The following is a 26,927-nucleotide window of genomic DNA, read 5'->3' on the forward strand; positions in this document are numbered from 1 at the left end:
TGTGTGCATTTACTGCTATAAACTGACCTCCAAGCACTGCTTTTGCTGTGTCCCAAAGGTTCTGGTAGGATGTGTTTTCATTTTCGTTTGATTCTATGAATTTCTTTATTCTCTCCTTAATTTCTTCTATAACCCGGTAGTTTTTGAGCAAGGTGTTGTTCAGTTTCCATGTGTTTGATTTTTTTTCCTTTTTGTGTTGTTGATTTCCACTTTTATGACATTATGGTAAGAAGAGATGCTTTGTAATATTTCGATGTTTTGGATTTTGTTAAGGCTTGCTTTATGGCCTAATGCGTGGTCTATTCTGGAGAATGTTCCATGCGCGTTGGAAAAGAAAGTATACTTGGCTGCTGTTGGGTGCAGTGTTTGGTATATGTCTATGAGATCAAGTTAGTTGATTGTAGCATTTAGCTCTTCCGTGTCTTTGTTGCGCTTCTTTCTGGATGTTCTGTCCTTCACTGAAAGTGGCATGTTGAAGTTTCCTACTGCTACTGTGGAGCTGTCTGTCTCTTCAGATAGAGTTTGTTTTAGGTATTTTGGAGCCCTGTTATTGGGTGCGTAAATATTTATTATAGTCATGTCCTCCGGATGAATTGACCCTTTAATCATTATATATAGTGCCCTTGCTTATCCTTTATGGTGGATTTTACTTCAAAGTCTGTTTTGTCAGAGATTAATATTGCCACTCCTGCTCTTTTTTGAGTGTTGTCTGCTTGATATATTTTTTTCCATCCTTTGAGTTTAAGCCTGTTTGTGTCTTTAAGTCTAAGGTGCGTCTCTTGTAGGCAGCATATAGATGGATCATGCTTTTTGATCCAATCTGCCACTCTCCGTCTCTTTACTGGTGCATTAAGTCTGTTTACATTCAGTGGAATTATTGATAGGTATGAGTTCAGTGCTGTCATCTTGATATCTCTTTGTTGTTTGCAGTTTCTTTGTTCTCAGTTTTCTGTGCTGAGTCGTTTTTCTCTATGTATTTTTTTTTCATCTTTTTCTTTGTTGTAGATTTTGTGTTTGCTGGGTCTTTATGTTTTTCTACTTTTTTATTTTGATTTGTAGGATTGTTAGAATCCTTTGTGGTTACCTTAAGTTTATGCTAGTCTTTTAATACTTTATATCGCCTTAACTTCCCCTCCATATAAAAAATCAATGTCTCCATTTTTAAGTCCCTCTTTCTTGTTTTAATATTATCCTTTTTTATATATTGATATCTGTTTCCCTATTTTCAATGTTTTAGCTTTGATGTATTTCCATATCTGTATCTAAGTCAGTATCTGGTTGCTCTGTCTAGTGTTCTATTCTTGCCAAATCTGTAATTCTTTGGGTTACAATCCTAGATTTAGAATTGCTGATTTAGAGGGTCTTTTTCATTTTAAAAGATAATGCTAGAAACTGCCAAATTACTCTCCAGAAAAAGATATTCCAATTATATTGCTACTGTGAGAGCATTGGTGGTTCAGTGATAGAATTCTCACCTTCCATGCAGGAGACCCGGGTTCAATTCCTGGCCAGTGTACCTCTTGCAGAGCTACCACCTGTCTTTCAGTGAGGCTTATGTGTTGCTGAACAGGTTTCAGCAGAGCTTCCAAGACTAAGAGAGAGTAGGAAGAAAGGCTTGGCCATCTGCTTCTGAAAATCAGCCAGTGAAAACCCTATCGTGGATCACAACTGTCTGATCTGCAGCCGATCATGGAGATGGTGCAGGATCGTCCAGTGTTTCGTTCTGTTGTACGTGGGGTCACCACGAATCGGGCCAACTCAACACAGCTAAGAACAGCATACTCCTACTGGCACTAATGTCAGTGTTTCCATGCCCTTATTCAACCACATGTATTATTAAACAATTAAGCATATGTATTATTAAAATGGAGCCCTAGTGGCAAAGTGGTTAATATCTCTGGCTGCTAACCGATAGGTCTGCAGTCTACCAGCTGCTCCTCGGAAACCCTATGGGCTAGTTCTACTCTCTCCTATAGGGTCGCTATGAGTTGGAATTGACTCTATGGCACACAGCAACAACAACATTATTAAAACAGCAGCCCTGGTGGAGCAGTAGTTAAACACTCGGCTGCTAACCAGGTCAGCGGTTCAACCCTACCAGCTGCCCCGTGGTTGAAAGATGTGGTGGTATGCTTCCATAAAGATTTCAGCCTTGAAACCCTATAGGGCTGTTCTACTCTGTCCTGTAGGGTTGCTATGAGTCAGAATCAACTTGACAGCAGTGGGTTTTCTTATTATTAAAACAATTTTGTGCCAGTTTACTAGATAAAAAGTGTGGTGCCTGCTTATTCTAATCTAGATTTTATTTTTTTACTAGTGGCCGTGTATATCTTTTCATATTGACCATTTTATATTTTTTCTTTTATAATATTTTGAAAAGAAAATATAAATATAATCTTTATATTTTGCCTTTTCATGTCCTTTGCTAATTTTTTTTTTTTGGCTCATTACTGAATAGTTTCTAAGAGCTCTTCATACGTTAATGATAGTAATCTCTTAACGGTCATGTCATACATGCTACAGATTCCACCCCCCCACCCCCACCCCCATTTTGCCTTTTCATCTTGTTCTTGGGATGTTTTAATGTATAGAAATTAATTTTATGTTGTTAAATCTTTTAATTTCTGCTTTTGTGTATATGTTTAAAAAGACTTCCCTACCTCCAGATTGCTGTTCACCTATGTATATATTTTAGTTCTATTTAAAACCTTTGGATTTTTATGCCCATAATATTATTTTCTAATTTGATTCACAAATGTGTATAGCTTGAATTGACTGGAAATTTAATTAGTTACAATTTCTTTTACAGCAAAGATTTGTGGAGAAGATGGACAGGTGGATCCCAACTGTTTTATTTTGGCACAGTCCATAGTCTTTAGCGCAATGGAGCAAGAGTAAGTTAATTTCATACTTTCACATTTTGTTTTCTTGGGAATTTGAGTTCAGTGTTAGGAATAGGCTTCACTCAACAGAAAACAAATTATCTTTGAGTATTTTAAATGTGTAAGGATCACATAAGCATATTCTAAGACCATCTTGGTTAGTGGTTTAAATATAAATATAAATATATTTTAAAAATAAATTATGTAAACTCTATTAAAACTAAAAGGAAAAGTTCTTATGTTAATATTTCCTAAATTAAAAGAATTTGCTTTTACTAATGGACTGCAACTACCACAGCCTCCACCAGACTGAGTCTAGCGTAACTAAGTGGTGCCTGGCTAACACCACCAACTGCTTTGACAGGGATCACAATAGAAGGTCCTGGACAGAGCTGGTGAAAAATGTAGAACAAAATTCTAACTCACAAAAAAAGACCAGACTTACTGGTCTGACAGAGACTGGAGAAGCCCTGAGAGTATGGCCCCCGACACCCTTTTAACTCAGTACTGAAGTCACTCCTGAAGTTCACCCTTCAGCCAAAGATTAGACAGGCCCGTAAAACAAAACAAGACTAAATGGGCACACCAGCTCGGGGGCAGGGATGAGAAGGCAGGAGAGGATAGGAATCCTGGTAACGGGAAACCCAAGGTCAAGAGGGGAAGAGTATTGACATGTTGTGGGGTTGACACAACCAGTGTCACAAAACAATATGTGTATTAATTGTTTAAAGAGAAACTAATTTGCTCTGTAAACCTTCATCTAAAATACAATTAAAAAAAAAATTTGTTTTTAGTTCTGAAGTCCTTTAGGCATGATTGTGACTATTAATGTGACTATTAGAATTGGTTTCTTTATTTAAACAATGCACGTCTTCAGCTGGATACTCTGTTAGTACTCTAAGCTTAATGGATGTTAATATTGTTAAATCCACATAGAATTGTTGAAATTTCCTCCAGAATTGAATTTCTAGATTAATTACTTTTGCGTGCTCTTAAAAAAATCTATATATTCTTCCATTTAACATTTATGAAGAATGTTTTGTGTAAGATACAGTTAGACCTTGCACCTGCCTTGAAAGAAGTTAAAGCCTCGCAAGAGAAATAGGGCATGTTCTTTGGTTACTGAGGTAGCTTGTGTTAAATATCAGAACAGAGCTACCAAGTCATTAAGAGGTGGGAGAGATTACTTACAGGTGGAGGAATCAAGAATGACACTATGGGAAGTAAGGTTGTGTTGACCTAGGCCTTTAAGATATAAGGGGGACAGTAATAGAAAGAGTGTATTTTTCCTGATTAAGCTCTTTCCTTGGTCATTCCCTCATATTTTCCTTTTTTGTTCATGTGCAGGCACTTTAGTGAGTTTCTGCGAAGTCACCATTTCTGTAAATACCAGATTGAAGTACTGACGAGTGGAACTGTTTACCTGGCTGACATTCTGTTCTGTGAGTCAGCCCTCTTTTATTTCTCTGAGGTAAAGTCTGCATTTTCTTTCACACCTTATTAGAGCATTCCAGCCTCTAAACTATAAATGCTGGATCCTGTATATAGAAAGTAACATAGATGACACAAATCATTTCCAACAAGATCGATTGAATTTTAATAATTTTCTTGTTTTAAGTTGTGTCTAATGACAAGAGCAGTTTAATGGCATATTAGGTTAAAGAGAAAGTGGAATTCAATGTAAAATAACTATAATTTTGAAAGAAAAACCTACTTAACCTATTGCTTATAAGAAAGTGCATGCTTTTAACTATTTGGAGCTGTTTTAAAGCCACAGAGGTGGATACTTGAGTTCAGTGCACAAACATTTGCAGACCAGACTTCAGAACAGAGAAAGAAAAGTAGTAAATTTTTTTCCTGCTTCTAGCATTTTTACTTTACCTACTTGATAGAATTGTCCGGTGAAACATTTGCAAAAAGCGGTGACTATATTAGTCTCTGTGAGGCATATAGTTTAGTTTAATGATATTTGTTAGGCTTTAGCAAATAAAATTCTTTTGCTGCAAAATATATGACTATTGTGTTGTTAGGTGCTATCCAGTAGATTTTGACTCATAGTGACCCCATGCGACAGAGTAGAACTGCCCTATACTATAGGGTTTTCTAGACTGTAATCTTTAAGGTCTTTCTCCCATGGAGCCGCTGGGTGTGTTCCAACTACCAACCTTCGGTTAGCAGCTGAGCGCTTAACTGTTGCACTACCAACCCGTTAAAAAACCAAACCCACTGCCATCAAGTTGATACCGACTCATAGTGACCCTAAAGGACAGAGTAGAACTGCCCCATGGTGTTTCCAAGGCTGTAATCTTTGCGGAAGCAGACTGCCATATATTTCTCCTGCAGAGCGGCTGGTGGGTTCAAACTGTTGACCTTTCGGTTAGCAGCCAAACGCTTAACCACTGGGCCACTGGCGCTCGTTGCACCACCAGAGCTCCTTAAATGACTGTTAAATGGAGATAAAGATGATTCCCAATCTCACAAAGCAGTAACTTAAATCGACACTTGCATTCTGCCTCTTCACAAGAGTACAGTTGTTCAGCTGATTCGTTTTTTCACTCCTTCTCTTTGCCATAAGTATTTGTTCAGGCTAATATGGCTGCATGGAAATAATCAGTATAAAAGATTTGATCTGGTTTATTTTGTGTGTTTGCCATTGAGGAACCACTTATCCATCTTCAGTGTAATTTTTACTTCAGTTTACTAAGTTTGCATCCGGCTGTATGGTCATTGTTTTTGTTTTTTCCCTGAAAGAATATTTTTAAACTTTAATATCAAATGACTGTAAGTTGCTGACTGGCGTTAGCTAAACAGGCAGATCTTTTTGCTTGTGTCCTGTATTTCAATACTTGGGGCTAATAGATTATTGATGGTGAGAGAAATCTATTCATATTCTTTCTGTATTTTTCCTTCCTAGTACATGGAAAAAGAGGATGCAGTGAATATCTTACAGTTCTGGTTAGCAGCAGACAACTTCCAGTCTCAGCTTGCTGCCAAAAAGGGCCAGTATGATGGACAGGAAGCACAGAATGATGCCATGATTTTATATGATAAGTGAGTTTTATTGAAATATGCACTCAGTTTCAGCGAGTATTTATTGAGCGTTTGATATGTACTCAGAAATAAAGATGAATGAACACAGTCTCTGCTATCAAGGACCTCACAGTGTGGCAGACACAAAAATAACTTTTCATATGGTATGTGTAAAGTTTTCACAATTCTTAGAACAAATATTTCTCTTGGAGGAAGGGAAGTTTATGTGTGACAAGCAGGACAACGATCAGTGAGGATCAGGGAGGGTGTCACAGAATTTGAATTGAATCCTGAAGAATTACTTGAATTGTGCTGACTAGAGAAGGTGGAAAAGAACATTCTAGGCAGAGGCACTGACACAAGCAAAGTCATGGATACTTGAAGATACGTGACACTTTCAGGAGACTTGCAGGGGTGGGGAATATAAGAGGAAGAGGAAATTAATTGAATAGATTGAATATATCTATGTGTGGGTATATCATATTTTCTCGAACAAATTACTCAACCAGATTAATCGCTAAATGAATAATAGTTTTTCATTAGCTTTCACTGAAGATGTGAGGATGCAAGTATTTTACAGTGAACAGAATTGAAAACATCTGCTGAGGCAAGTGATAAGGCTGCGGCCAGCTTCATGACATGTGGGGTTCCTTCTTATTTAATTTTTCTTGTTCTGTAAAGAAAAGTAATTTGTTAGTGTACATAAGCAAGTGCTAATGGAGTGCTTTTGGGGTGGAGAGAAATGCATGGAATGTTAGAGGTAGAAAAGAACTAAGAGCATCTAGGCCAGTGGTTCCTAAACGTTAGTCTGCAGGCTCATGCTGGGCTGTCTGCATGAGAATTGCCTGGGAGCTTGTTAAAAATAGATTTCCAGTCTTCATCTCTATAAGATTCTCAGTCAGCAGGTTTGAGGTGTGACTCAGCAGTCTTTATATTTAGAAGACAGTCCAGATGATTTTGCTGGATATCCAGATTAGGGCTCTAGTCTCATTTTCCCATTTCATGAGAAGGAAACTAAGTTCTGGAGAGGTAGTGACTTTCCGGAGTCACAGACAAGTTAGTTGCAGAACTGGGACTGGAATGAAATTCTTAATGTTCTGTCCAGTGTTTATTCTAATATATTCATAGAAAATATTATATACGAAACATTTATATGTATGTTAAAATAGCAAGAATTTTACATTTAGGAATTGAGTCTTCAGTGCCTGAAAATTCAGATCATGGAGGAATATTTACCTATTAGAAGATGACAGACTCACTTTTTTGTCATGGAAACTGATAGCAAAAAAAGACTTTTTATGCTGGTGCAGAGTAGTGGCACTCAGAAGGCCCTGGCTAGAGCTCAGTAACTGCACAGAGCAGATTCCCTGTTTTCCCACTGGATTCCATTCTCACATTGGTAGCTATGTTTAAATGAAGATTACTCTGTGGCATCCCACTAGCACTGTCATTTTGCCAAGTTCATTGTACCAAATTTGACTTTTCCGATTCCCTACTTGTGTTTTTGTATCTTATATATGGTTATCACTATTAGTACATTATCAACCTTCTGTTTCTGTCACGGACAGGAGATAGAAGCCTACTTTGAAGGGTGCTTGTAAGAGAGCATATAGATACATTTTTCTGCTTTTTTGTTTCTGCTTCGTTATCAGCTTATCAAAACACCAGTTAGAAATCCTTTGTTATCATTGATAACTCCCTTTCTTTTCCACACTAAACCATCATCAACTATTGCTGTTAGTTCTGTCCGAATACATCAGATCCATCCACTTCATCCTCAGTGCCATTTCGTTTAGAATTCCTGTATGTTTATTGTCTGTGTCTCATAGTTAATACTTGATGTGATAGTATGTCCTTATTGTATCCTGTGAATAGGTCTTTCTACTCTCTTTTGAAGGGAAGTGACCATGTCTTACCCTCCTTAATTCCATTTCTACTTATCAAGTCCTGAACGGAGAATTGTTGTTGTTAGGTGCCATCGAGTTGGTTCCGACTCATAGCAATCCCATATACAATAGAATGAAACACTGCCCAGTCCTGCACCATCCTCACAGTCGCTGTTATGCTTGAGCCCATTGTTGCAGCTGCTGTGTCAATCCATCTTGTTGAGGGTCTTCCTCTTTTTCGTTGGCTGTCCACTTTACCAAGCATGATGTCCTTCTACAGGGTCTCATCCCTCCTGATAACATGTTCAAAGTATGTGAGACGTAGTGTCACCATCCTTGCTTCTAAGGAGGATTCTCGTTGCACTTCTTCCAGGACAGATTTGTTTGTTCTTTTGGCAGTCCATGGTATATTCAATAATCTTTGCCAACACCGCAATTCAAAGGTGTCATTTCTTCTTCGGTCTTCCTTATTCATCGTCCAGCTTTTGCATGCATATGAGGCGATTGAAAACATCATAGCTTGGGTCAGGCACACCTTAGTCTTCAGGGTGACATCTTTCCTTTTCAACACTTTAAAGAGGTCTTTTGCAGCAGATTTGCCCAGTGCAAGGCATCTTTTGATTTCATGACTGCTGCTTCCATTGATGTTGATTGTGGATCCAAGGAAAATGAAATCCTAGGCAACGTCAGTCTTTTCTCCGTTTATTGTGATGTTGCTTTTTGGTCCAGTTGTGAGGATTTTTGTTTTCTTTATGTTGAAGTGTAATCCATACTGAAGGCTGTAGTCTTTGATCTTCATCAGTAAGTGCTTCAGGTCCTCTTCACTTTCAGTAAGCAGGGCTGTGTCATCTGCATAACGCAGGTTGTTAATGAGTCTTCCTCCAGTTACTGATGCTGCGTTCTTTTTCACATAGTCCAGCTTTTCAGATTATTTGTTCAGCATACAGACTGAATAAGTATGATGAAAGGATACAGCCTTGACGCACACCTTTCCTGACTTTAAGCCACGCAGTATCCAGAGAATACTGTAACGGAGAATAGGTTCCCATTAAATATGTGTGATTGATTGGTTTCTTTGCCCCAAATGTAGCCTGACCCTCACAGCTCTTAAATAGTAGAGTTAACAGGACAAGAGTAAGGATGGCGAAAGGCACATAGGGAGGTCGCAAGTTGACCCACATATTTGAAGGAGTGGGAACAAATAAATTTGCAGCAGGGATATTATTGTTCAACTCTGTAGTTCCAGGTCTGCAGGCTGAATCACATAGCATCATATAATATTCTCTGGTATAGATGCCAAAAGTTGCTTATACTTCCTGTCGAATTTGGTTTTACTTTAGCTATCTTTCTACCACAGGTATTTCTCCCTCCAAGCCACACATCCTCTTGGATTTGATGACATTGTCCGGTTAGAAATTGAATCCAATATCTGCAGGGAAGGTGGGCCACTCCCTAACTGTTTCACAACTCCATTATGTCAGGCCTGGATGACCATGGAGAAGGTAACCAAGAACTTTCACTGCAAGAATTCTTCACTGGTGAAACCCAGAAATATATCATCATAGTGTGAAAATATAACATGGGAAAAACCAAATGGAACATTGGAGAATTGAAGCAGTGCAGTATAGTGATTAAGAGCAAAGGCTTTGTGTCTAGCTTCGTGTGTATTAATCTTGACCTTTGTAGGCTGAGTGACCACAGGCAGTTACTAAAATTCTTTAATGCCATTTTCCTCATCTTAAAATGAGGATTATACGAATACTTACCTCAAAGTTATTTTAGAATTAAAATGAAGTAATGTGTATAAAGTGCTTATATATTCGCATAGTGCTTAATACATAGTAAGCACTAAAAAATGTTAACTGCTATTATTACTGTTGTTATTATTAAATCTTTTTAGATAATTATCAGTCACTCTGAGTTGGAATCTGCTTGATGGCAATGAGTTTGGGTTTTGGTTTTTAAGGGACAAAGTTAGCTTAGGAATGATATATCTCACAAGTACCTATCAACAGTTGAAGCATTAGTTTTGTGTGTCATGATCACTTACGAGATATCACTGTTGTTGTTGTTAGTTGCCACTGCGTCAGTTCTAACTCATGGCGACCCAACGTGTACAGAGAACAGCTCCATAGGGTTTGCAAGGCTGTGACCTTTTGGAAGCAGATCGCCAGTCTTTTGAGCAGGCATCTGTCTTTCAAGGCACCTCTGGGTCGGTTCAAACAGCCAACCTTTCATTTAGTAGTCAAGCGCTTAGCCATTTGTGCCACCCAGGACTCCAAGAGATATCACTAATAGCTTATAAATAATAAAGTCTTGAAATTTCTGAATGATTTTTATTCTTTTTATGAACTAGAGCAGATTTTACCAAGAATTGCCCATGAAGTTATGTTGCTCGTATATGTCCTGTGTATCAAGGTGGAAAAAGGTTAATTAAGCACTGCTATATAATGCCATACACAAAAACTATATTCCAGGAATACTGAAGAATTATTTATAAGACTCAGATCATTGAAAAGCTAGTAGTAAACAGAAAAGAGTATCAGCTATTACACAGAGATAATATTTTCATGATTAAAATTAAAATCTTTCTGATTGTAGAAGGAAAGTTCCAGATTGGTATATATACAGTATAAAGATATAATCTTTTTTTCTATGTATTTTGTAATATATAAACATAATAATGTAAACTTTCTGTTTAATAAACAAATTAAAATATAGAGAAAAACAATATACAAAAATATTTCTTACTAAATGTGTGTGCATAAAGAAATTATAATAAGAATAACGTCAAGACCATGGTAGATAAATGGGAAATAGTCATGGATGATTCATTCAGCAGATCCTTGAGTATTTGTTTGCAGGGTACAGGTGTTAACAGTGGTGAAAAAAAAGAAACATGGTTTCTGCCTTCCTGGAGCTTAGTCTATAAAGGAAGGCACATATTAAATATGGACATAAATACAATTATGATAAGTGCTGTGAAGGAAAAGTTTGTAATAGGAAATGCAAGTAACTAGTCTGGGAATTTACTCAATATCATTAATAACTTTTAAATGTAAATAAAAATATTAATGTAATATTTGGCATTTATTTAATGATTTGCAAAATACAGTCCAGTGTTGGATAGCCTGTATGGAAACGGATACCTTGATATATTGCTAAAATCATTTTGAAAGGTAGATTGACCATATACATCAAAGCTAAAATGTTCATACCATTTATCTCAGTAATCACATTCCTGGTAATTTATCTTAAGGAAATCAGTTCAGAAGTAAAAATCAATATATGCACAAAGACTTTGAATTTTTACGACGGATCAGAAAAATCTAGTTTCAAATTATATTCATTCCATGGACTGTTTGGCGGTTACCAAGAAGTATAAATATCATGGTGATGTAATAGTTTCTTGGTAAGTATTTTGAAAAAAACACTAGAAACAAAATTGTATACATTGTAATTTTAGTTACAGTGTACAAGGGGATAATGTTTGGAGTGTAACGAACTAAAAACATTTGTGCAGCTGGTAAAATTAATTTGTTTTAAAATAAATTTTTAGTTGTATCTGATTTCAACTTCAAAATGATGCTTGTCCTCTCTTCCAGGTCTTTTTGCCTGGCTTTTTGTCCAGCAATCTTTATTATAAATATTTGAATGATCTCATCCATTCAGTTCGAGGAGATGAGTTTCTGGGAGGGAACATTTCATTGACTGCTTATGGCTCTGTTGGCCCTCCTCATGAGTCTCACCCAGGTGTTTCCAGCAGCTCATCTTCTCAGGTATTGGCCAATTTACTTCTGTCATTAAAAGGAAAGCATACAAATCTTTTCCTTCAAGTACCAGAAACAGATCCTGTTTGTCAGTTTTAAGTTGTAGAAACAAAGAAGAAGTAAAATTAACCCACTTTTACTGTATATTCTAATCAAAGTACTTGTGACTAACGATATACTGTGTTGTAAGGTATCATGCTATTTCATTCTGGCCATTTTTCTACTTCACTCTGTAGCTGTTGCTCTTAGTATTAAATCAGATAATGTGAAATATATTTGTAGTATCTAAAGATCTCTTTGTGTGATTATTTGAAATATTTGAATAACTAAATTTAGGATGCTTTTTATAGAGTAAATGAGTGAACTCTTAGATTTCTTAATATTGTATTTCACTGAAGAACCTTTGGTTTCATTCTGAACTACAGTGCCACATTGTACATTTCCTTAACTTTTTATTTTTTTATTTTTGGACTACTTTTATATATCAATCTTATCTTCTCTGATCTTCCCAAAATCATTTGAAGTGGGTTATCCCCAAAACAAGGGACCTAAGGCGTTAGGAAGTGAACTGATTTTATCAAAATCACGCAGTAAGTGGTAGAGCCAAAACTATATTCCCCACCTAGTGTTGTTCACCATAAGTCAAATGATATAGCATAATAATTTTCTCGGTCACTGTTGACAAATAAAAAAATAACACTTTGAATTTTTTGATATTAGGCCTTGGATGCAGCTTCTTAATTTAGAAGACAGTACTATTTTATTGCCATTAACAAAGCTCTGAGTACCCCAAAAGCAAACCTCATATAAGCTATCACCTCCACAAACCTCCCATTCTTCCAGCCCTAGGCAACCATGAATCTTTCTCTCTATAGATTTACCTATTCTGTACATTTTGTATGAATGGTATCATATTGTATGTGGTCTTTTATGACTGGCTTCTTTCACTTAGCATAATGTTTTCATGGTTCATCCATGTTTAGCATGTATCAGAACTTCTTTCCTTTTTATGGTCTAATCTCTTGTATGGATGTAGACCACATTTGATTTATCCATCTGGTTGATGCACATTTGGTTTGTTTCCATGTTTTAGCTGTCATGAGTAATGCTGCTATTAACATTTGTGTACAAGTTTTTGTGTAGACGTACATTTTTATTTCTCTTGTGTATATACCTGGAAGTGGAATTGCTTGGTCAAAAGATAACTCTGTTAAGTTTAAGAAACTTCCAGACCATTTTCCAAAGTGGCTGCACCGTTTTATAATCCCACCAGCAGTGTGTGAGACTTCTAATTTCTCCACATCCTCACTAAACTTGTTATTATCTACTTTTGATTATAGCCATCCTATTGATATGAAGTTGTGTCTCATTGTGGTTTTGATTTGTATTTTCCTAATGGCTAATGATGTTGAGCACCTTTTCATGTGCTTATTGGCTATTTATCTGTCTTTTTTGGGTAAATATTAAATCCTTTGCCCATTTTTTAATTGATCGATCGGTTTGTCTTTTTACTATTGAGTTGTAAAAGTTCTTTATATAGTCTAGATTAAAGCCCCTTATCAAATACATGATTTACAAATATTGTCTCCCATTCTGTGAGTTGTCTTTTCACTCTTTGATAGTGTCCTTTGAAGCACAAAAGTCTTTAATTTTGATAAAGTCCAGTTTATATGTTTTTCTTTTGTTACTTGTACTTTTTGTGTCACGTCTAAGAAACCATTGTTAAATTTCACGTGCATAAATACCCCTGTTTGTTCCTAAGTTTTTTTATTATTTTATTTCTTACATTTACATATATGATCTATTTTGAGGTAAATTTAGTGTGAGGTAGAGGTCCAACTTCATTTTTTTGCATGTGCATATCCATTTGTCCCAGCACCATTTGTTTTAAAAAAAAACTATTTCACCACTGAATGGTCTTGGCATCTTTGTTGAAAATCAGTTGACCATAGATGCATAGATGTATGAGTTTATTTCTGGACTCTCAATCCTATGCGGGTTTTGATTACACTATCTTTGTAATTTTGAAATTGGAAATGTTACTTCTTTTTCACAATTGTTTTGGCTATTCTGGGCCCTTGAAATTTTGTATGAATTTTAGGATTACTATTTCCACTTGGATCAGGATTACACTGAATCTATAGATTTCTTTGGGGAGAACTGCAGTCTTAAGGATATTAAGTCTTCCAATTCATGAACATGGCTGTCTTTCCATTTAAGTCTTTAACTTCTTCCAGAAGTGTTTTTTAGTTTTCAATGTACAAATATTGCACCTTCTTTGGGCAGTTACTCCTAAGTGTTTTATTCTTTTGGGTCCTATTATAAATAGAATTATTATTATTTTTTTAATTAATCAAATTTTTGGTGAAAGTTTACACAGCAAATTAGGTTCCCATTTAACAATTTCTCTACATTATTGTTCAGTGACATTGGTTCCCTTTTCCACATTATTTCCACAAATACCATTCTTATTCTTTCCGTTCTGGTTGTTCCATTTCCATTATTTTTGCTTCTCTGTCCCCTTCTGACCTTCTCGTCTTTGCTTTAGAATAAATATCGATCGTTCTTCTCATGTAGATCTGTTTTTTTTTTTTTAAGCAGTACAGTACTCATGGGTGATATTGTTTATTTTATGAGCCAATCTGTTATTTAGCTGAAAGGTGACCTGCAGGAGTCATTTTAGTTCTAAGTTTAAAGGGTATCTCAGGGCAATAGTCTCAGGGATTCCTCTAGTCTCTGCTGTCCAGTAAATCTGCCTTTTTTTTTTAAGAATTTGAGTTTTGTTCTTCAGTTTTCTCCCATTCTATCCAGGATCATCTATTGCCCTGGTCAGAATGGTTGGTAGTAATAGCCAGGCACCATATAGTTCTGGTCTCTGAGTAGGTGAGGCTGTGGTTCCATGTAGGTAATTGGTCCTATAGACTAGTTTCTTCTTTGGGTCTTTGGTTTCCTTCTTTGCCTTTTGCTTCAGACAAGTAGAGACCAATAGTTGTATCTTAGATGACTGCTTGCAAGCTTTTAAGACCCCAGGCGCTACTTACCAAACTAGAATGTAGAACATAAACTTAATAGACTGTGTTGTGCTAATTGACAGAGATGTCCCATGAGACTATGGTTCTGAGCCTTCAAACACAGTAAACCAATCTTGCGATGTATTTGCTTATGTCTGGGAGGTATCTGTGACTGTGTCCCCTATGTACTTTTGTTTTATATATATGCGCAGCACACACAAACATGTACGTAGATTCGCCTACAGATACACCTATATATGCTCACGTATATACACACATATACCTTCCTATACACATGTATGCATACGTATCTACCTGTGTAATCACTCACGTGTTTTTTTGGTTGTTAGTGCTGTTGCCAGGTATATGTTAACAGCATTTACTAATATTGTCCCTTGTTATTGTGTATTTCTTAGTCTCTTCATTTACCTTGGTTAAATTGTGTTCAGTTTACTGACATTCAGTGTTGCCTTTGCCTGTTGCCTTTGCCGTTACCAAAACTAGCAAGTGTCTACTGTGTAGAGAGTGAGTCCCCATCCCTCCTGTTCCCATCCCTAGTAAACACCAAAGAACGTTGATTTCTGTATGTATACCTATTTTTGTCTTTTTATAAAAGTGGTATCATTCACTATTTGGTTTTTTGTGCTTGACTTATTTCACTAAGCATAACGTCCTTCAGGTTCATCCATATTATGTTTTGTGGACTCATCATTATTCTTTATAGCTGTGTAGCATTCCACTGTATGTCTGTACCACATTTTGTTTATCCATTCATCTGTCGATAGGCACTTTGGTTGTTTCCATCTGTTTGCTATTGTGAATAATGCTGTAGTGAACATAGATGTGCATATGTCTATTTGTGTCACTGCTGTTAGATCTCTAGGCTATATACCTAGGAGTGGGATTGCTGGAAATAAGGTATTTCTAGCTGTTTGAGGAAGTACCATACCGTTTTCCATAGTGGTTGTACCATTTTACACTACCACGAGTAGTGGATGAGGGTCCCATTCACCCGACAACCTCACCAGCATTTGTTGTTTTTTGGTTTTTTTTTATCAGTGCCATTTTTGCATGGATGAGATGGTATCTCATTGTAGTTTTGATTTGCGTCTCTCTGATGGTTCATGATTGGGAGCATCTTTTTGTGTGTTTGTTGGCCACTTGAATGTCTTTTTTGGTGAAGTTCAGCTCGTTTGCCCGTTTTTTAATTGGCTTGTTTGTCTTTCTGTTGTTGAAGTTTTCTGTATATTATAGAGATTAGACCCTTATCAGATACATCATTCCCAAAGATTTTTTCCAATCTGTAGGTTCTCATTTTACTCTTTTGATAAAGTTTTTTCATGAGCATACGTACTTAATTTTTAGGAAGTCCTAGTTACCTAATTTGTCTTCAGTTGCTCGTGCATTTGTTAGATACATTATTACTGGAAATAATTAGGTCTTATAGTTTTGTCCCTGTATTATCTTACAGGAACTTCATAGTTTTAGCTTTAACATTTAGGTCTTTGATCCATTTTGTTAATTTTTGTGTATGGTGTTAGGTATGGATCCTGTTTCATTTTTCTGCAAATGGATATCCAGTTTTGCCAGCACTGTTTGTCAAAGAGACTGTTTCTTCCCCCACTGAATGGACTTTGACCTCTCGTGAAAAATTAGCTTCCCATAACCAAAGAAAAAAACCACTGCTGTTGAGTCAATTCTGACTCATAGCAACCCTATAGCTTCCCATAGATGGATAGATTTACTTCTGGGTTCTCAATTCTATTCCATTAGTGTATGGGTCTGTCATTGAACCAGTACCAGGCTGTTTTGATTGTTTTGGCTTTATAGTATATTTTGAGATCGGGGAGTGTGAGGCCTCCTACTTTGTTGTTCTTCAATATTGCTTTGGCTGTTCGGGGCCTCTTTCCTTTCCATACAAAGTTGGTGATGTTTTTTTCCATTTCAGTAAATAAGGTTGTTGGAATTTGGATTAGAATTACATTGTATCTATAGATCACTTTAAGCGGTATTGACGTTTTCATGATGTTAAGTCTTCTACTCTGTAAGCATGAAATGTTTTTCAATTTTTGAAAGCTTCTTTTAGTTTCTTGCAGGAGTCTTTAATAGTTTTCGTCATATAGGCCTTTTACATCCCTGGTTAGGTTTATTCCTAGGTATTTTATCCTTTTGGGTCTATAGTAAATGGTATTGTTTTCTATGTTTCCTTCTCGTAATTCTCCATGTTAGTATAAAGGAACCCAACTGATTTTTGTGTGTTGATCTTTGTACCGTGCCACTTTGCTGCATCCTTCTATTAGATCCACTGTTTTCTTGTGGAATCTCTGGGATTTTCTACGTATAGAATTGTGTCATCTACAAATAGAAATAGTTTTTTTTACTTCTTTCTTTCCAACTTGGATGCCCTTTATTTCTTTTTCTTGCCTTATTGCTCTAGTGAGGACTTCCAGCACAGTATTGAATTAGAGTGGTGATAGTGGGCATTCTTGTCTCATTCCCATTCTCAAGGGCAATGCTCTCAGTCTTTCTCCATTGAAAATAATGTTGGCTGTTGGTTTAACATATATGCCCTTAATTATGTTGAGGAATTTCCCTTCCATTCTTATTTTGTTGAGAGTTTTTTATCAGGAAGTGGTGTTTCACTTTATCAGATGCCTTTTCATTATCAATTGAGATGATCATGTGATTATTCTCTTTTGTTTTATTTATGTGGTGAATTACATTAATTGATTTTCTAAAGTTGAACCCTTTTTGCATTCCTGGTATGAATCCCACCTGATCATCATGTATGATTTTTTTTGATATGCTGTTGAATTCTGTTGGTTAGAATTTTGTTGAGAATTTTTGTGTGTATATTCATGAGGGATATTAGTCTGTAATTTTTGTATGTGTGTGTGGTGTCTTTACCTGACTTTGGTATCAGGGTGATGCTGGTTTCATAGAATGAGTTGGGAAGTATTCCTTTTCTATATTTTGGAAGAGTTTGGGTAGAATTGGTATTGGCTTTTCTCTGAATGTCTGGTAAAATTCGCCTGTGAAGCCATCTGAGCCAGGGCTTTTATTTTGTGGAGTTTTTTGTTTGTTTGTTTGTTTTTTATGGCATTTTCAAGTCTCTTCTTCTGTTATGGGTCTGTGTAGATATTCTGCTGCTATTTGTGTTAGTTTAGGTAGCTAATGTTATTTCTAGGAATTTGTCTATTTCTTCTAGATCTTCAAATTTGTCGGAGTGTTTTTCATTGTATTCTGGGTTATGATCCTCTGTTGACTCTGTTGTAATGTGTCCAGTTTCATTTCTTATTTTGGTTATTTGCATCTTCTCATTTTTTTCCTTTGTCAGTTTGACCAGTGGTTTGTCTCTCTTATTGATTTTTTCAAAGAACCATCTTCTAGTCCTGTTGATTCTATTGTTTTTCCGTTTTCTATTTCACTTATTTCTACTCTGATCTTTATTATTTCCTTTCTTGTGGTAGCTTTGGTCTCCCTTTGCTCTTCCTTTTCTACTTGTTCGAGTTGTCAGGTTAAGTTACTGATTTTGGACCTTCTTCGTTAATGTATGCATTTGTTGCTATAAATTTCCCTCTGAGCACTGCCTTTGTTGTGTCCCAAAGGTTTTGTATGTTATGTTTTCATCTCATTTAATTCTAGGTATTTTTTTAAATTTCACCATTGATTTCTTTTATGATTCAGTAGCTTTTTTAGTAAGGTGTTATTTAGTTGCCATGTATTTGATTTATTTTCATTGTTCTTCCTGTTGTTGATTTTTCTTTCATACTGTTGTGGTCATACCATTATGTTTTGTATAATTTCAGTCTTTTTAAATTTATTGATGCTGCTTTGTGGCCTAAAATACGGTCTGTTCTGGAGACTGTTCCATGTGCATTGGAGAAGAATATGTATTGTTCTGCTGTCAGGTGGTGTGTTCTATATATGTCTGTGAAGTCCAGTTGTTTGATAGTGTTGGTTAGATCTTAATTTTCTTTCTAGTTCTGTCCATCATCAAAAACAATGTGTTAAAATCTCCCACTACCATTGTAGATATGTATATTTCTCTCTCCAATTCTGCTAGTTTGTTTTATAAATTTTGGTGCTCTGGCACTGGATGCATAAATATCTATAATTGTTGTATCTTCTTGGTGAATTGACCCTTTAATCATCACATAATGTCCTTCTTTGCCTCTTAATGGATTTTGACTTTTAGGTCTGTTTTGTCAGATATCAATATTGCCACTCCTACTCTCTTTTGATTACTGTTTACTTGGTATGTTTTTTTCCATCCTTCGATTTTTAACCTGTTTGTCTTTCTGTCCAAGGTGTATCTCTTGTAGACAGCATATTGATGGGTCTTTTTTTTTTTTTTAATATCCATTCTGCCTCTCTGTCTCTTGACTGATGAATTTAATATAGTTATATTCAGTGTGATTATTGATAGGTATGAATTTACTGCTGCCATTTGGTTACACTTTTTTATGATGTTAACGGTTTCTTTATTCTTTACTTTCTATGATCAGTTCTTTTTGTATACGGACTTTCTTTTCCTTTCATTTGTTATTGTTGTTTTTGTGTTTACTGAGTCTTTTTTCTTTTTTCTTTTTGCAAATAGATTTATTACTTTTCTTTGTGGTTGCCCTGAAGTTTACATCCTAAACTTATGTTATATCTTGAGATTGCCTTGACTTCCTCTCCGTATTGAAGTTCTATAACTATACCATTCATTCCCCCTTTTGTTTTGAAGTTGTCATTGTTTACATCTTCATATCTTTGGTTCCCGTTAGTCAATTTTGTACCGTATTTTACTTTTTTGAACTTTTTATCTCTCTTGGTATCTGGGTGATGCTGTCATGTGTCTTTATTCCAGATTGTTGTGTGATGTCTTTGGTTTTCTATTTGAAGGACTCCCTTTAATATTTCTTGTAAGGCTGGTCTGGTGCTTATAAATTCCTTTATTTCTGTTTATCTGGGAATGTCCTAATTTAGCCATCCCAAATGGCCACACTGCTTAATGCCATCCCAAAAATGATTAGGATGTGCCATGCCAGCAGGCAGGGCATGATTAATTACAAATCTCTGTTTTCCCAATGGGTTTGTTCTGTGTCTCCTTCCAGTTGGTGCTCAGTTTGTTTTTTCAACTCTCCATTTGATGTTCGGTGGTCCAAGGTCATTATTTATGTCTGTTTTGCTTAGTTTCTTGAGTCTTTGTTGTTGGGTGTCATTATGGTGTGTGTATCTAAGATACCATCTTAACTGGAATTACCCTAGAATTGTTTTCTTTGTTACATTTTTAAATTCAGTGTATAGAAATACAACTGATTTTTGCATGCTGATCTTACATCTTGCAACTTTTGTAAATTCGTTAATTATCTCTAATAGTTTTTTTTTGGTAGATCCTTTAGGATTTTCTACATATAAGGTCATGTCATCCGTGAATAGAGATAGTTTTATTTCTTCGTGACTGGTTTGGATACCTTTTATTTCTTTTTCTTGTTTAATGCTCTGACAAGAGCTTCTAGTACTATATTGAATAGAAGTAGAGAAAGTGGGCATTTTTTACTTGTTCCCGATCTTCCAAGGAAAGCTTTGCTTTTCCCCAGTGAGTATGTTACCTGTGGGTTTTTCATAAATTTTCATGTTGAAGAAGTCCCCTAGTACGTCTAATTTTTTAATGTTTTTATCATGAAAAGGTGTTGGTTTGTCAAATGCTCTTTCTACACCTATTGAGATGATCATGTGGGTTTTTAGTTTTTACTCTGTTGATATGGTATGTTGTGTTAATTGATTTGCGGATGTTAAACCAGCTTTGCATTCCTGTAATCCCACTTGGTCATAGTGTATAATCCTTTGTAAATGGTGCTGAATTCAGTTTGCTAGTGTTTTTGAAGAGAATTTTTGCATCTATAATTATGAGAAATACTGATCCTTAGTTTTCTTTTCTTGTGATGTCTGTCTGGTTTTGATAATATATGCCTTATAGAATGAGTTGGGAAGTGTTCTCTCTTCTGTTTTTTCAGTGAGTTGGTGAAGAATTAACATTAATTATTTTTTAAATGGAGCCCTGGTGGCACAGTGGTTAAGAGCTTGACTGCTAACCAAAAGATCTGCAGTTTGAATCCACCAGCCGCTCCTTGGAAACCCTATGGGGCAGTTCTACTCTGTCCTGTGGGGTCGCTATGAGTCTAAATCAACTCAACAGCAATGAGTTTTGTTTTGTTCTTTAAATGTTTAGTAGAATTTACCAGTGAAGCCATCTGGTCCTGTGCTTTTTTGGGTGGATAGTATTTTGTTTACTAATTCACTGTCTTTACTTGTTATCTATTCCATTTTTCTGTTTCTTCTTGAATCAGTTTCAGTAATTTGTGTCTTTCTAGAAATGTTTCCGTTTCATCTGAGTTATCTAATTTATTGGCATTGTTCATAGTATTTCTTTATAATTCTTTTTATTTCTGTAAGAACAGTAGTAATATTTCCTCCTTCGTTTCTGATTTTAGTGATTTAAGTTTTCTCTTTTTTCTTGGTCAATCCAGCTAAAGGTTTACCAATTTTATTGATGTTTTCAAAGCACCAACTTTTGGGTTTGGTAATTTTTCTGTTATTTTCCTATTCTGTTTCATTAATTTTAACTCTAATATTTATTATTTCCTTCTTTCTGTTAACTTTTATATGCACTCTTTTGTGTCTGGCTTATTTTATTCAATGTTATATTTGTGAGATTTCTCCATTATTGTTACATGTACGAGTAGATCATTCATCTTCAATGCTCTTATTATTTTTTACTATTTTTCTTTGAGTTTACTATGTTGTCCTTTATACACTTTTTCTTGATTTGTACACTTAACTCATTTAATTTTATGCATTTATTAGTATGCATACAAGCCTAGTAATTTATCTCCGAATACTGTTTTAGCTGTATTTCCAAAGTTTTGATATGCAGCATTTTCATTGTTGTTTAGTTTTAAATATTTTGTATAGTCATAAATGTTTTCTGATTTTTTTTCTTTGGTTCATGAGTTGCTTAGATATGTCCTTCTTGGTTTCCATATGTGTAGGAGGAATTACTATACGTTGTTTGGAATTTACTTCTTTCTTTTCAATCTAGATGCCTTTTGTTTCTTTTCCTTGCCTAATTGCAATGGCTGGAATTTCCAGTACAATGTTAAATAGAAGTGGTGAGAGTGGACATCCTTTATTTGTTCTTGATCTTAGGGGGAAAGCTTTCGGTCTCTCACTATTGGATATCATGTTAGCTGTTTTTTTATCAGTGCTCTTTATTGTGTTCCTTCTATTCCTAGTTCATTGAAGATTTTTATCATGATTGGTGTTAGATGTTGTAAAATGCATTTTCTGTAACTGTTGAAATGATCATGTGGTTTTTGTCCTTCATTAATGTATTGTGTTATTTAATTTTGGATGTTACACCAGCCTTGCATTCATGGAAGGAATCCCAGTTGGTCATTGTCTTAGTTATCTAGTGCTGCTGTAACAGAAATACCACAAATGGATGGCTTTAATGAACAGAAATTTATTTTCTCACACTTTAGGAGGCTAGAAGTCTGAATTCAGGGTACTGGCTTTAGGGGAAGGCTTTCTCTCTGGTGGTTCTAGAGGAAGGTCTTTCTCTCTTTTGGAGCTTCTGCTCCTGGGCAGTCTTCATGTGGCTTGACATCTCTCTTCCCTCATCTCTTTTTTTTTTATTATTGTACTTTAGATGAAGGTTTACAGAACAAATAGCTTCTCATTAAACAGTTATACACGTATTGTTTTATAACGTTGGTTAACAAACGCACAACATAGTCAACACTCTCTCTTCTTGACCTTGGGTTCCCTATTACCAGCTTTCCTGTCCCCTCCTGCCTTCTAGTCCTTGTCCCCGGACTGTTGTGCCCCGTTAGTCTCGTTTTGTTTTATGGGGCTGTCTAATCTTTGGCTGAAGGGTGAACCTTGGGAGTGACTTCATTACTGATCTAAAAGGGTGTCTGGGGGCCATACTCACAGGGTTTCTCCAGTCTCTGTCAGACCAGTAAGTCTGCTCTTTTGTTGTGAGTTAGAATTTTGTTCTATATTTTTCTCCGGCTCTGTCTGGGACCCTCTGTTGTGATCCCTGTCAGAGCAGTCAGTGGTGGTAGCCGGGTGCCATCTAGTTGTACTGGACTCAGTCTGGTGGAGGCTGTGGTAGTTGTGGTCCATTAGTCCTTTGGGCTAATCTTTCCCTTGTACCTTGTTTTCTTCATTCTCCCTTGCTCCCGAAGGGAAGAGACCAGTGGAGTATCTTAGATGGCTGCTCACAGACTTCTAAGATCCCAGACGCTACTCACCAAGGTAGAATGTAGAACATTTTCTTTATAAACTATGTTATGCCAGTTGACCTGGATGTTCCCTGAGACCATGGTCCCCACAGCCCTCCACCCAGCAATTCGGTCCCTCAGGGAGTTTGGATGTGTCTATGGAGCTTCCATGACCTTTCCTTGTACAAGTTGTGCTAGCTTCCCCAGTATTGTGTACTGTCTCACCCTTCACCAAAGATACCACTTATCTGTTACCTATTTAGTATTTCCCCCACCACCACCACTGCCCTCCCTTGTAATCATGAAAGATTGTTTCTTTTTGTGTATAAACCTTTTCATGAGTTTTTACAGTAGTGGTCTCACACAGTATTTGTCCTTTTGTGATTGACTTATTTCACTCAGCATGATGTCCTCCAGCTTCATCTATGTTATAAGATGCTTTAGACTTATCATTGTTCTTTATTGTTGTGTAATACTCTATTGTGTGTATGTACCATAGTTTGTTTATCCATTCATCTGTTGATGAGCATCTAGGTTGTTTCCATCTCTTTGCTGTTGTGAACAATGCTGCAGTGAACATGGGTGTGCATATGTCTATTTGTTTGATGGCTCTTCTTTCTCTAGGATATATTCGTAGGAGTGGGATTGCTGGATTATATGGTATTTCTATTTCTATTTCTAGCCATATTGTTTTCCAAAATGGTTGTATACTTTGCATTCCCACCAGCAGTGATAAGAGTTCCGATCTCCCTGCAGCCTCTCCAGCATTTGCTATTTCTAGGTTTTTGATTCGTGCCAGTTATGCCGGGATGAGATGGTATCTCATTGTGGTTTTGATTTGCATTTCTCTGATGGCTGGAGATCACGAGCATATCCTCATATGTTTGTTGCTCGCTTGAATGTCTTCTTTGATGTAGTGTCTGTTCATTTCCTTTGTTCGTTTTTTAATTGGGTTATTTGTCTTTTTGCTGTAGAGGTGTTGGATTTTCTTGTAGATTTTAGATTACACCTTTGTCTGGCTTGTAATGTCCAAAAAGTTTTTTCCAATTCTGTAGGTTCTCTTTTTACTCTTTTGGTGAAGTCTTTTTATGAGCATAAGTGTTTGATTTTTAGAAGATCCTAGTTATCTAGCTTATCTTCTGGAGTTTGTGTATTGTTGGTTATGGTTTGTATCCTGTTAATGCCGTGTATTAGGGCCTCTAGCATTGATCCTATTTTTTCTTCTATGAACTTTATAGTTTTTGGCTTTATATTTAGGTCTTTGATCCATTTTGAAGTAGTTTTTGTGTATGGGCGTGAGGTATGAGGCCTGTTTCATTTTTTTGTAGATGGTCTCCAGTTTTACCAGCACCATTTGTTGAAACAACTGTCTGTTCCCTATTTGATGGACTTTGGGCCCTTTATCGAACATCAGGTGACCATAGATGGATGGATTTACATCTGTGTTTTCAGTCTGATTCCGTTGGTCAAAGTATCTGTCATTGTACCAGTACCAGACTGTTTTGACTACTGTAGCTGTATATATAGGTTCTGCGGTGAGGTTGTGCGAGTCCTCCTACTTGATTCTTCTTCTTCAATAGTGCTTTCCTTATCCAGGGCTTCTTCCCTTTCCATATAAACTTATTGATTAGTTTTTCCATCTCTAAAGAATGTTGTTGGTATTTGGATCTGGACTGCATTGTATTTGTAAATTGTTTTGGGTAGAACTGTGATTTTCACAATGTTAAGTCTACCTATCCATGAGCATGGTATGTTTTTCCATTTATGTAGATCTCTTGGTTTCTTACACTAGTGTTTTGTAGTTTTCTTTGTATAGGTCTTTTACATCCCTGGTTAGATTTATTCCTAAGTATTTTATTTTTTTTAGGGGCTATTATAAATTGTATTGTTTTCTTGATTTCCTTTTCATCGTTCTCTTTATTGGTATATACGAATCCAATGATTTTTGTATGTTTATCTTGTATCCTGCTACTCTGCTGAATGTTTCTATTAGTTCCAGTAGTTTTCTTGTGGAGTCTTTTGGGTTTTCTGTGTATATAGTATCATATCATTCACAAATAGGGACAGTTTATGTTCTTCATTACCAGTTTGGATGCCTTTTATTTCTTTTTCTTGCCTTATTGCTCTAGCTAGGACTTCCAGCACAGTGTTAAATAGGAGTGGTGATAAAGGACATTCTTATCTTGTTCTGTTCTCAAGGGGAATGTTTTCAGCCTCTCTCCATTAAGAAAGTTGTTGGCTGTTGGTTTTGCACACATGCCCTTTATTATGTTGAGAAATTTCCCTCCTATACCTATTTTATTGAGATGTTTTATCAGGAATGGGTGTTGGACTTTGTCAGATGCCTTTTCTGCGTCAATTGAGATGATCATGTGATTCTTTTCTTTCCTTTTATGTATGTGGTGGATTACATTGGTTGATTTTCTAGTGTTGAACCATCCTTGCATACCTGGTATGAATCCTACTTGGTTGTGGTGTTTTTATTTGTTTGATATGGTGCTGAATTCTGTTGGTTAGAATTTTGTTGAGAATTTTTACATCTATATTCATAAGAGATATTGGTCTGTAATTTTCTTTTTTTATGGCGTCTTTGCCTGATTTTGTTGTCCGAGTTATGCTGGCTTCATAGAATGAATTCAGAGATGTTGCTTCCTTTTCTTTGTTCTCAAATAGTTTGACTAGTACTGGTATAAGCTCTTCTCTCAATGTTTGGTAGAACTCTCCAGTGAAGCCATCTGGGCTAGGGCTTTTTTGGGGGGGAATTTTTTTAATTACCTTTTCAATCTCTTCTCTTGTTATGGGTCTGTAGAGATTTTCAACATCACTTTGTGTTAGTTTGGGTAGGTAGTATGTTTCTAGAAATTTATCCATTTCCTCTAGGTTTTCAAATTTGTTGGAGTGTGGTTTTTCATAATATTCTGTTATGATCCTTTTTCTTTCAGTTGGGTCTGTAATAGTGTCCCCGATTTCATTTCTGATTTGGGTTATTTGCGTCCTCTCCTGTTTTTGTTTTGTGAGTTTGGCCAGTGGTTTGTCAATTTTGTTGATCCTTTCTTTTTGGGTTATTTTTTTTTTAATTAAACAAATATTAATTTAGTGCTAAAATATGTGTCAGAAACTGTATTCAACTAAAGGAGAGTATTATAGAGACATAATAGTGCTTAATGTATAAGAAATGTGTACAATTTTAATATTTTCACATTTTTTAAAGTTTTTTTTATTGTTGTAATTAAATGAAGTTTACATTTCAAGTTAGTCTCCCATGCAGAATTTTTTTTTTTTTTTAATATACGTTGTTATGAGACCCCAACCGCTCACCCCATTCTGCGACAGCACACTCCTCCCCTCCGCCCCTGATTCCCCATGAACATTCAACCAGCTCCTAACTCTCTCTGCCTTCCTATTTCACCTCTGGACAGAATCTGCCCGCTTGGTCTCTTATATCTACTTGACCTAAGAGGCACATTCTTCACAAGTATCACTTTATGTCCCACAGTCCAGTCCAATCCATGTCTGAAGAGTTGGCCTCGGAAATTGTTTTAGTTCTGGGGTGATACAGAGTCCAGCGACCATGCCTTCCAGGGTGCCTCCAGTCTCAATGAGACCATTAAGTCTGGTTTTCTTCCTAGAATTTGAGTTCTGCATCCCATCTTTCTACTGCTCCATCAGGGACCCTCTGTTGTGTTCCCTGTCAGGACGTTCATTGATGGTTTGTTGATCCTTTCGAAGAACCAACTTTTAGTTTTGTTGATTCTATTGTTTTCCTATTCTCTATTTCATTTATTTCTGCTCTGATCATTTATTTCCTTTCTTCTGGTGGCCGTGGGCTTTTTTTCCTGTTCTCTTTCTGTTTGAGTTGTGTAGTTAATGTTTTGATTTTGTCCCTTTCTTCTTTTTTGATATGTGCATCTATTGCTATAAATTGTCTTCTGAGGAGTGCCTTTGCTGTGTCCCAAAGGTTTTGGTATGATCTGTTTTCATTTTCGTTTGATTATAGGAGTTTTTTGATTACATCTCTGATTTCTTCTGTTACCCAGTTGTTTGTAAGCAGAGTGTTATTCAGTTTCCATGT

General features: G+C 36.2%; 1 protein-coding gene across 4 annotated transcripts in view; it reads left to right on the forward strand.

The window, feature by feature from the left end:
- The window catches only part of AKAP10 (A-kinase anchoring protein 10), a 124,670-nt gene that overhangs the window by 54,117 nt on the left and 43,626 nt on the right, over nt 1-26,927 (forward strand). For all 4 annotated transcript variants that reach the window (XM_004380979.2, XM_023735521.1, XM_023735522.1 and 1 more), the window contains exons 6-10: nt 2,810-2,894; nt 4,230-4,353; nt 5,797-5,933; nt 9,156-9,300; nt 11,404-11,577. In XM_004380979.2, coding sequence (XP_004381036.1) covers nt 2,810-2,894; nt 4,230-4,353; nt 5,797-5,933; nt 9,156-9,300; nt 11,404-11,577 — 665 coding nt within the window. The remainder of the gene's footprint in view (nt 1-2,809; nt 2,895-4,229; nt 4,354-5,796; nt 5,934-9,155; nt 9,301-11,403; nt 11,578-26,927) is intronic.

The sequence above is a fragment of the Trichechus manatus genome, unplaced genomic scaffold, assembly GCF_000243295.1.
Source record: "Trichechus manatus latirostris isolate Lorelei unplaced genomic scaffold, TriManLat1.0 scaffold00080, whole genome shotgun sequence".
Taxonomy (NCBI): Eukaryota; Metazoa; Chordata; class Mammalia; order Sirenia; family Trichechidae; genus Trichechus; species Trichechus manatus.